This window comes from Schistocerca cancellata, chromosome 8, assembly GCF_023864275.1.
Source record: "Schistocerca cancellata isolate TAMUIC-IGC-003103 chromosome 8, iqSchCanc2.1, whole genome shotgun sequence".
NCBI lineage: Eukaryota > Metazoa > Arthropoda > Insecta > Orthoptera > Acrididae > Schistocerca > Schistocerca cancellata.
In genome coordinates, this window is record NC_064633.1 from 70,733,968 (window position 1) to 70,745,744 (window position 11,777).

Here is an 11,777-nt window from a genome sequence, read left to right on the forward strand (position 1 = left end):
ATATGTTGACGACATAATCTGTCTTGTAGATGATACACATAACAGGATAGAAGAGATACACAGTAACAACAACACAGTACACCCACAAATCCACTTCATATCGGAAATAGAAAAAAACAAGAAACTAAATTTCTTGGATCTTATAATCACAAGAGACAACAACCATCATGAATTCTCCATCCACAAGCACTGTTATCCAAAGCTCATCTAACCACCCAACAGTGCATAAATATGCCAGTTTCACACACATGCTCCACAGGATAAACACTTCTTCAACTAGAAAACTACACACAGGAACTAAATATAATCAAAGAAATTGCTGTTGAAAACGACTACAAAACAGACATCATAAACAAACTCAACAACAAGGTAAAACTGAAACATGAAGTACACACAGACAACACAGCATACCACACCACTTCAGGAAAAAGAGAGACATGGTACACACTAACATACAATAACAAAATATCAAATAAAATAGGAAAAACATCTTGAAAAGAGCAAGGGATCCCTATAACATTCAGAACAAACAATACAGTTCAGAAAAGACTAAGACCAGTCAGAAAAACCTCAGATAAATTCAGCAACGCTGGAATATACAGGGTGTTTCAAAAATGACCGGTGTATTTGAAACGGCAATAAAAACTAAACGAGCAGCGATAGAAATACACTGTTTGTTGCAATATGCTTGGGACAACAGTACATTTTCAGGCAGACAAACTTTCGAAATTACAGTAGTTACAATTGTCAACAACAGATGGCGCTGCGGTCTGGGAAATTCTATAGTACGATATTTTCCACATATCCACCATGCGTAGCAATAATATGGCGTAGTCTCTGAATGAAATTACCCGAAACCTTTGACAACGTGTCTGGCGGAATGGCTTCACATGCAGATGAGATGTACTGCTTCAGCTGTTCAATTGTTTCTGGATTCTGGCGGTACACCTGGTCTTTCAAGTGTCCCCACAGACACTATTCTGGCGAATAGGGAGGCGAATCCACGCCGCCTCCTGTATGTTTCGGATAGCCCAAAGCAATCACACGATCATCGAAATATTCATTCAGGAAATTAAAGACGTCGGCCGTGCGATGTGGCCGGGCACCATCTTGCATAAACCACGAGGTGTTCGCAGTGTCGGCTAAGGCAGTTTGTACCGCCACAAATTCACGAAGAATGTCCAGATAGCGTGATGCAGTAATCGTTTCGGATCTGAAAAATAGGCCAATGATTCCTTTGGAAGAAATGGCGGCCCAGACCAGTACTTTTTGAGGATGCAGGGACGATGGGACTGCAACATGGGGCTTTTCGGTTCCCCATATGCGCCAGTTCTGTTTATTGACGAAGCCGTCCAGGTAAAAATAGGCTTCGTCAGTAAACCAAATGCTGCCCACATGCATATCGCCGTCATCAATCCTGTGCACTATATCGTTAGCGAATGTCTCTCGTGCAGCAATGGTAGTGGCGCTGAGGGGTTGCCGCGTTTGAATTTTGTATGGATAGAGGTGTAAACTCTGGCGCATGAGACGATACGTGGACGTTGGCGTCATTTGGACCGCAGCTGCAACACGGCGAACGGAAACCCGAGGCCGCTGTCGGATCACCTGCTGCACTAGCTGCGCGTTGCCCTCTGTGGTTGCCGTACGCGGTCGCCCTACCTTTCCAGCACGTTCATCCGTCACGTTCCCAGTCCGTTGAAATTTTTCAAACAGATCCTTTATTGTATCGCTTTTCGGTCCTTTGGTTACATTAAACCTCCGTTGAAAACTTCGTCTTGTTGCAACAACACTGTGTTCTAGGCGGTGGAATTCAAACACCAAAAAAATCCTCTGTTCTAAGGAATAAACCATGTTGTCTACAGCACACGTGCACGTTTTGAACAGCACACGCTTACAGCAGAAAGACGACGTACAGAATGGCGCACCCACAGACTGCGTTGTCTTCTATATCTTTCACATCACTTGCAGCGCCATCTGTTGTTGAAAATTGTAACTACTGTAATTTCAAAAGTTTGTCCGCCTGAAAATGTACTGTTGTCCCAAACATATTGCAACAAACGGTGTATTTCTATCGCTGCTCGTTTAGTTTTTATTGCCGTTTCAAATATACCGGTCATTTTTGAAACACCCTGTATCAACTCACTTGCAACTCCTGTCAGGCCCAATCCATAGGACAAACAAGCAGAAACTTCCGAACGAGGTACACAGAGCACATGAGAGCTCTAAAGAGTGACAGCACACATTCAACTTTTGCAGAACATATAATGAACAAAAACCATAACCTCACTAATATCGAAAACGATCTACACATTCTGAAAAACAGCAACGATCTATACCGACAACTAACAATAGAAGAAAATTACTACATACAAAAGGCTATAGTCGAAGGGAAAATGTAATAAACGAAAACACAACACTTTGCAACAACACACTCTTTAACGCTATGAGAGAAGTGACCAAGGACAGAGAACAGAAAGCACACATACACACACAAGAACCACTTCCCCATCGCACACAGAGACATAAATTAGGAACAGAAGTCGTCGTAATTCGCGCTACAGTTTTCATTTCATAGCCTTTCAGCAAGATGTCGGCCGCTAGGCGCTACAGTGTGGAACTGCGCGACCGCTACGGTCGCAGGTTCGAATCCTACCTCGGGCATGGATGTGGGTGATGTCCTTAGGTTAGTTAGGTTTAAGTAGTTCTAAGTTCTAGGGGACTGATAACCTCAGAAGTTAAGTCCCATAGTGCTCAGAGCCAGAAAGATGTCTGATCATAAACAAAGTGCGAAAATTTTGTTTTTCTGTGCATAGAATGAGCTACATACCATCCAACGAACTTAAGTACACGAATAGTTAAGTAACAGCTCGGTACGTACCAAATAACTGGATTCCACAACACTACTGCAAACCCAAGTGTATATTGCTGACATACGAAGTTCACCTTTAGTATTTGTTTACTAACAGCCGCTCACACAGTTGCAGATGACACTATGTTCGCCAAGTAAAAACGGCAACAGAAAAAAAAGCGCACAGAAAATAGGTCGCAAACAGCGACAATAATTCTCAGAAAACATGCTGTAATATACGATAAAAAAGGTAGTATGAAAGTATCCATACAAAACTATATTTCAAAAAACGAATAGTAAAAATGTAATAATGTGCCATTGTGTTTGTATAACCATGCTATTTTCTGCATGTTTTTAGATTAAAAAACCCACTGATGGAGATATTTGTCGCCGAAACTAGTTTGGGAGATCAAGAAATAAACGAATAACAAGGTGTTTTGCATCAAGGCGGACTCAATTTCTGATATTGTTGTATAACTTCAGACATTAGTTGAGTCCACGCCACGTCGTGTTGCGGCATTTCTGCGTGCTCTCTGGGGCCCTAAGCGATATTAGGAACGTGTACCAGTTTCTTTCGCTCTTCGATGTGTTGGCAACTACGGGGAGTAAGCCGTTTGTTAATAATCCAACTTCGAAATTTCCTTGTATGAACAGTGCAGTCGTGTTGCACCACATATTCTTGAGAACTTACTTCCTCTCTCTTTCTGAAAAGCCACGATGTTTATTCATTATGGTTATCTAAAATGATAGCTCTACTTGAGAGCAAACCAAAATCAGTCACATTATATTCAAAGTGATTTATTTATAATTAAATAGAATGGAATTCAAATTGTTGTCCTGTAAAATTCATTGAATTTGTATATGAAATTCAGTAAACTTTTCCAAATTGAATATCAGAACATCTAGGCCAATACGTTGTCCATTTTTTTATGTAAGTAACTTACAAAATAATTAAAATAGTTAGATGATATTAATCTTACATTTAACAATGTTTCCTATTGTTTTGTTTTATATAAAAGAACGTAGTGCATGAGCCACGAAATCAGTCTGTATTATTGTCTTAAACTGTCTGTGTGAGAGTCTGTCGGAGACTGTCAGACGGCCAATGTATATTCCACAAATGCACACGGTAATCAGTCACAATATAAGACAAGAAATGAGATATACTGTGTGTGTGTGTGTTTTTTTTTTTTTTTTTTTTTTTTTAAATTAGTACATCAGCTACGCGAGGATATCAAAGTCGAGTACCTCATCGTACGGAGCAGCTAAATTATTGTGTGAACTTTCATGAACTGTGATTGAAATTTTCTAGTTTTCATTCGTCTTCGTACTTCTGAATGGTGGATGCCCAAACTATCCACATTATCATAGTCAATCTAAGACCAGAAGACAGGTAAATGGGGTATACCGTGAGGTATAGTTTTAGCAAAAAAGGGGTTATTTGCTTGAAACTAATCAGGGTAGTTAAACCACACTTAATTAGTGATTTGAGGGAAAGTCTAGTCCGAATTTTCGTAGCCAAACAAAAAGTGGGAAACGGACAAAAAAATGGTTCAAATGGTTCTAAGCACTATGGGACTTAACATCTGAGGTCATCAGTCCCCTAGACTTAGGTTAGTTAGGTTTTAGTAGTTCTAATGACATCACACACATCCTTGTCTGAGGCATAATTCGAACATGCGACTGTAGCAGCAGCGCGGTTCCGGACTGAAGCGCCGAGAACCGCTCGGCCACAGCGGTCGGTGGAAATGGATAAAATGGTTCAAATGGCTCTGAGCACTATGGGACTTAACAATTGAGGTCATCAGTCACCTAGACTTAGAACTACTTAAACGTAACTAACCTAAGGACATCACAGACATCCATGCCCGAGGCAGGACTCGAACCTGCGACCGTATCGGTCGCGCGGTTCCAGACTGAAGCGCCTAGAACCGCTCAGCCACACAGCCGGCGGAAATGGACAAAGGTGGTTTCAAACTAACCAGCGTAATGATTTTTATTGCGAAAAATATTTGTGTGTTTGAAAGCAATTAGGGTATTTAAGAAAAAAGTAATTGGCTACGAAAATTCTGAAAAGTCTATTGTCTATGTTTTGCTATAATAGCTAAACAGGTGGGAAATCGACGAGTTGGGTATCATACTGACCAGCGTGAGGTCTTGTTTTGCAAACAAACGCATAACTGTTTGAAAGTACTCCACGTAATTAAAAAAAATTAATTAACGGTTTGTGGAAATGTTGAAATATTTCATGACCAGCTGTTGTCAGCTATCGAAATGAAGTGTCAAAAAAATTCATCTTTTCACGGTCTAGCAATTTTGCGCATTTAATTGGTGCGGTATTCTGCTTTCCTCGCATCGCCTGCTCTCGAAATGTCCTGAATTTAGCTCTTCATTCGAACGGAGCCATTTTCACAGTTAATGAGGTGTGAAAAAGATCATGGTTTCTGAAAAAAGCTCGAAAAAAATATTTTAAAAAATCAAATGTTTCGTGTAATGATTTGCCTAAAAAATAAAATTGAGTAGATAAATATTGGACACGTCTTTGAACTGTTAATTCCCATTCTCAGTCAGCACGTCATGTGCTGTAGATAATTTCGACCATTATTCATAGGCACGTCAAATGTTTCTCTGATCTATTTTGTCCCTTACTTTTAACAAATCATTTCACAAAACATTTAACCGTTTGTTTTTCAAGAAAAAATGTTTTAATTTATTTATCTTTCTTGGTAGTCAATTGCCTGCAAGGCTTGTTCGGAAAGTAAGTTTCGATGCAGTGTAGTGCGCAGAGGAGGAGTGGCAGCGGACTGATTTGAGCACAGCCGTCTCGCCCAGCTGAGAGCAAGTCTGGCAGTACCGGGGAAAGCCTCTCGAACTGCTTTTATTTTTATTTCTCTCCTCAGCAGCTTAGCGTTCAACAGAGCCGGCTGCCCAACGACGGGGCACGGGTTTGATTCCCAGATGGGTTGGAGGAGATTTTCTCCGCTCGGGGAGTGGGTGTTGAATGGAGTGCTGTGAGCGCTAACAGTGAACTGCGTGCAGTATACGGAGTGAACATTATCAATGATAGTGCTGCAATAAGACGGTGACATTTGTTTCGGGATAGTCGGACCAATGTCCCTGATGCAGGAAGAAGGGACAAATGAAATTGTTGCGAAAGTTAATGACAGTTTCGAACAGATGACTCTTTTCCTGCTTCTGACTGAAAATGCTGTAATCGTGAACCGACATCATAGACAGTGTTGTACGAACCTACGGTTGATAAGGTTGGTTATCACAAATTTTGTGCACGATAAGTCTCAAAGCTTCTAACTGATGTCCACAAAACTAGGAGGCTGGGGGCTGGGTTAACGTATCTGATGCGGTACGATGCAGGAGGAGACGAATTCCTCATACGCTGTGACAGGGCTTGAGGCGTACGTTGCAAACGGCAACGTGGAGACAAAAAGCAAGTGAATGAAGTGGAGCTACACCAGCTCGCAAAGTAAACCTTTAAAGTGCTGTCATACATCTTCTGTACGAAAACTGATGGACATCTGTGGAAGGAGCGACTACAATAAACTCTGAAGTGTAATATGAATCCCTTAACAATCTCAGAACAGCCTCGGATGCTGAGCTCTGGCATCGTCTTTCTACACGATAATGCTAGACCATATGCTGCCGCACGAACACAAAGGGTTCTTAAAGGTTTCCGCTGCGAATCATTTAATCTATACAGTCCTTATTTATCACACTGCTTCTCATTTATTTCCGAAGGTGAGAAAATAATGGCTAGTTTCAAAGCAATTTGATGATGACGACAAGACAGAAAGAGTCAAAGCAAGATTTAGTTCACAGACTGTGGAATTCTACAGCGAGGGAACTGGAAAACTCATTTCTCGATATTGTGTCTTAATGAAGGAGATAGTTATGTAGAAAAATAGCTGACAGTTGTAGCTTTAAGTTGCATATAATTAAAAATCTCCGGACGTACAGGCGTCTTCTTTTTGAATTGACGGACTTAGCTTTCCAAATAGTCCTTGTATTTAACTAAGAAAACCGATTTTTTAGTACATCATATTCTGAAACATTGGGGGTGAGCTGTTTGGTCCTCGTCCTGCCCCTAGCTTACTATTCAAGGTGTGAATAGTTTACTGAACGCCAGCACCTAGCGATGGCCGATCGGCTCTGTGCCTCCCGGCCTAGCCAGATACGCAAGAAAAAGAAGCGTAAGCGCGATCATCACCAAGAAAAGGTGAAACACAAACTGATTGTGTGTCAAGTTAATATAGAAGGTTCCAGTGGAGCGGAAAGAGATCTACTGTCCAAAATCATGAACGACAATAAAGTGGACGTCCTTGCATTGCAAGAAACCCACCTGACGGATGACAATATCTCCAAGATCAAAGTACATGGCTTCACGACAGTTGCCTATTCTGGGCACGAAAAACTTGGCATAGCCACCCCGGTAAGGAACAACCTGTTGAGCAACATAACAAAAATAAAGAGTAGCCACGACTTTACTGTGGGAATCAAGGTGAACGACATGACGACATTTAATGTGTACAAGCCACCCTCCAGCTCTTGCTCTCCATCCATGCTCCCTGTGACACTCCACCCCTCCGTCTACATAACAGACTTCGACTCTCATCACTTCAAGTGGGGATATAACAAGAACAACAGTGATGGCGTCTGTCTGGCAGACTGGGCTGAAACCAACAACTACCACCTTCTGTACGATGCCAGAGATAAGCCCACTTTTCACTCGAGTGCATGGAAGACCAAAACTACTCCCGACTTATGTTTCGTGTCCATCACAAATACAGGAGCAGCAATGCCAGCATCACAGACAGTATTAAACTGCCTGTCTAGAAGCCAACACTGCCCAGTCTTAATAAAAGTAGGCCTACAGCTACAAATTGTAACGAGCCCTCCCATCCCACGTTGTAATCTTAGCAAATCCAACTGGGAAGCATATCGAGAAAGCGTGGAGAAAACGGTAATGAGAATACCACCCACTGCTGCAAACTATGCACGCTTCTGTAACTTACTCATCCACGCAGCTCATAAAAATATCCCCCGAGGAGCCAGAAAATACCACATCCCATGCTGGTCTGAAGAATGCAGCAACCTACTGGAAGAACAGAAGATGAGGGCACTGCCCAGGCTCTTACCGACCTACTGGACGAGGAACGAAAACAAAGATGGCACAAGCTGATGGAACAAATGGACTTCACACATTCAAGCCGTAAAAGCTGGAGTCTCATGAGAAAGCTGGGAGGAGCCAACCACAGGAATTCAGCACAGGCCAGTATTCACCCAAACAAAATCAGCAAGAAACTCAGGGATAACGCCAGTGACTCATGAGCAAAGAAAAATTATAAAAGCTCAGATGGCTGTGGCACTGCAGGAATGTGAAGAAAAAGCCGACATGTTCACGGCAGCAGTCCAAGAAGAAGAGGTGAAGATGGCACTCCAACACACAAGGACAGGGAAGGCAGCTGGACCAGACAACATCCTCCCAGAATTTTTGAAAAATCTTGGACCAAAAGCGCTGAAATGGCTATGCAAACTATTCACGAGAATAATGGAAACCTGTGAAATCCCCAGAGAATGGAAAACAGCCAAAATCATTGCCATACTTAAACCAGGGAAGAGTGGAATTGACGCAGGGAACTTCAGGTCAATCTCATTACTGTGCATAAACTGCAAACTGTTTGAAAGAATACTGTTGGAAAGACTTAAACCAGTACTGGAGGAACAACTACCAATGGAGGAAGCATGTTTTAGACAAGGAAGAAGCTGCTGCGACGAGGTGCTGGCACTTACCACACACATTGAACGAGGCTTTCAGGAAAAGAAGAAACAGGGATAGTCGTCATTGACCTGACATCAGCGTACGACACCGTACGCCAAAAAAGTGGACGTACAGCTAAATGCCACTCTGAGAACCGTCACCGGCACTCTCAGGCCAACCCCCGTTGAGTGGCTTCCGGTGCTGGCAAACACCGCTCCTGCTTCCATGCGTAGAGAGAAAGCAACCCAGGACATAGTAGAAAAAATTGAAGCAAATCCAAGACTACCAATACATGCCGACATGGGAGGACCCACGAGACTCAAGTCCAGGAAACCTATCGTCTGGAGCAGAACATTGGGTACAGAGGGTCTCGATGCTGAATGGAAGAATGCATGGCAGGGTCTGAGAAGAGGCGTCGTGGAAAACCATCACCTAATCCACGACCCAACCCAAATCTCAACAGAAACACTGCTCCGCTCTAAACAGGTTTCGCACGGGAGTTGGACGATGCAGACAGCAAACAACCAAATGGGGCTATACAGACGATTCGTGTTGTGACTGTGGCAAGGTACAAACAATGGGCCATCTTCTGGTTTGTAACAGTCATGGTTTCAGAGACGGTTCTCTGATGTCGCTCCACAAGTTAACGGACAATGCCAGGAAATGGCTCCATAATCTTAATCTTATTGTGTAATTAATTGTCTTCAATTTATGTGATTTTTGTGACTGTGACAAGGTACAAACAATGGACCATCTTCTGGTTTGTAACATTCATGGTTTCAGAGATGGCTCTCTGACGTCGCTCCACAAGTTAACGGACAATGCCAGAAAATGGCTCCATAATCTTAATGTTACTGTGTAATTAATTGTCTTCAATTTATGTGATTTTTGTTCGATTTAATGCAATAATGTAAATCCCTGACATAATTGTAATGTAATAACTGATATAATTTGTTTCCATATTGTAATTTCCGAACGTTTATTGTGATTTATATTAATCTTATCTGTTCTTTGTAAAATGTATCTGGCAGACCGAACGAGAAATAAATAAATTCCGAAACAATTTACACAAGTAAAAAAAATACAAACATTTTTGTTGCAGTTTCATAGGGAACCAAATATATGAGGCGCCCCATTTATTTTCACCACCCACATAACCTTTTATCCAGAAGCAAAATCAAAAAAGTCAAGCAAATGTTGTTTAGCAACCAGGGGGACGTTAACCAGCGTGATCGCCTTTCCTGTAACTTCGTTCGTTACAAAGGTATAAACAGCGGAACGCGTTTTCAAATAGCACCCAAGCACCCTATATTTTTCATTCGGTAATTCTGTTCCTCACCTCGAGACCTGTTCAAAATATCTTCACAGAGTACCATTCACGTGAACATGACGTTATTAAAAAACGTGACACAAAACTGACCGCGACTGCTGTACTAGCACATACTGCAGTGACTCAGGATAACGTAACTCGTCCATTGCCGGAGCTGACAGTAAACAGCTAGAAACACCAAGTAAAACGCACACCGTTCATTGAGTCTACCGTCCTCAGACGAACAGTTGTCTGAGCACAATGTACACCAACGTTGAGACGGTAGCAATGTTACTCATCCATGGAGAATTTCAGTTAGTAGAACAGTAATAGCAATTATGTTTCCTTATTTAGAGTATAGATTCATGTACTGCAGTAGTGTATTACTTTCAAGTGGTACAGGTGAGAGACCAAAGGATATAACGAATGATCTACGCAGAGTATATCTTACGTTGATTGCTTCATATAAGTGGAAGAATTACGTCTATGAAAGATTCAACTGAGACCTCAACAGTGTGCACGCAAGAGGCAGAAATCATAGCGACTGATAATAAATTCAAAACGTCGTGAAACTTGACTTGAACTGTTATTACAGTTTTAAACATAGCTGTCTCTCAGCAACCGTAGAAAAGTTTGAAACATAGGAATCAAACAGCCATCTGGTTGCAAATAACTGTTTGGTACACTGACCTAGGTTTTGACACCTCTAAGGATGTCTTTATCAGAATGAATTTGCGGTCGCAAACCGAAAAGCATTCAAGTAATTTCCATTTTATATAGAGAAAAGAAAGGACATGGGCTCAATTCACTCGAAGAGCTGGAGATTTTCAAGCATATTTCTAGGATCGATGGCCTAATTCTCAATAAACAATTTTAAGAAAATTTCTACGTAGTTGTAAATGTTTTAATCCACTATTCGCGGAATCTTGAAACCTCTCCTGTTGTTGTTGTTGTGGTCTTCAGTCCTGAGACTGGTTTGATGCAGCTCTCCATGCTACTCTATCCTGTGCAATCTTCTTCCTCTCCCAGTACCTACCGCAACCTACATCCTTCTGAATCTGCTTAGTGTATTCATCTCTTGGTCTCCCTCTACGATTTTTACCCTACGCTGCCCTCCAATACTAAATTGGTGATCCCTTGATGCCTCAGAACATGTCCTACCAACCGATCCCTTTTTCTAGTCAAGTTGTGCCACAAACTTCTCTTCTCCCCAATCCTATTCAATACTTCCTCATTAGTTATGTGATCTACCCATCTAATCTTCAGCATTCTTTTGTAGCACCACATTTCAAAAGCTTCTATTCCCTTCTTGTCAAAACTATTTATCGTCCATGTTTCGCTTTCATACATGGCTACACTCCATACAAATACTTTCAGAAATGACTTCCTGACACTTAAATCTATACTCGATGTTAACAAATTTCTCTTATTCAGAAACGCTTTCCTTGCCATTGCCAGTCTACATTTTATATCCTCTCTACTTCGACCATCATCAGTTATTTTGCTCCCCAAATAGCAAAACTCCTTTACTACTTGAAGAGTCTCATTTCCTAATCTAATTCCCTCAGCATCACCCGACTTCATTCGACTAGATTCCACTATCCTCGATTTGCTTTTGTTGATGTTCATCTTATATCCTCCTTTCAAGACACTATACATTCCGTTCAACTGCTCTTCCAAGTCCTTTGCTGTCTCTGACAGAATTACAATGTCATCGGCGAACCTCAAAGTTTTTATTTCTTCTCCATGGATTCTAATACCTACTCCGAATTTTTCTTTTGTTTCCTTCACTGCATGCTCAATATACAGATTGAATAACATCGGGGAGAGGCTACAACCCTGTCTTA

General features: G+C 41.6%; 1 protein-coding gene across 1 annotated transcript; it reads left to right on the forward strand.

The window, feature by feature from the left end:
- Positions 1-6,998: 6,998 nt before the first annotated feature.
- On the forward strand, positions 6,999-8,042 carry LOC126095359 (uncharacterized). The gene has a single exon (XM_049910166.1). It carries the CDS (start codon positions 6,999-7,001, stop codon positions 8,040-8,042), a length of 1,044 nt encoding a protein of 347 aa, XP_049766123.1.
- Positions 8,043-11,777: the final 3,735 nt, after the last annotated feature.

What these genes read in the sequence shown, in the direction of transcription:
- LOC126095359 (XM_049910166.1), top strand. Translation starts at nt 6,999, where the DNA reads ATGGCCGATCGGCTCTGTGCCTCCCGGCCTAGCCAGATACGCAAGAAA.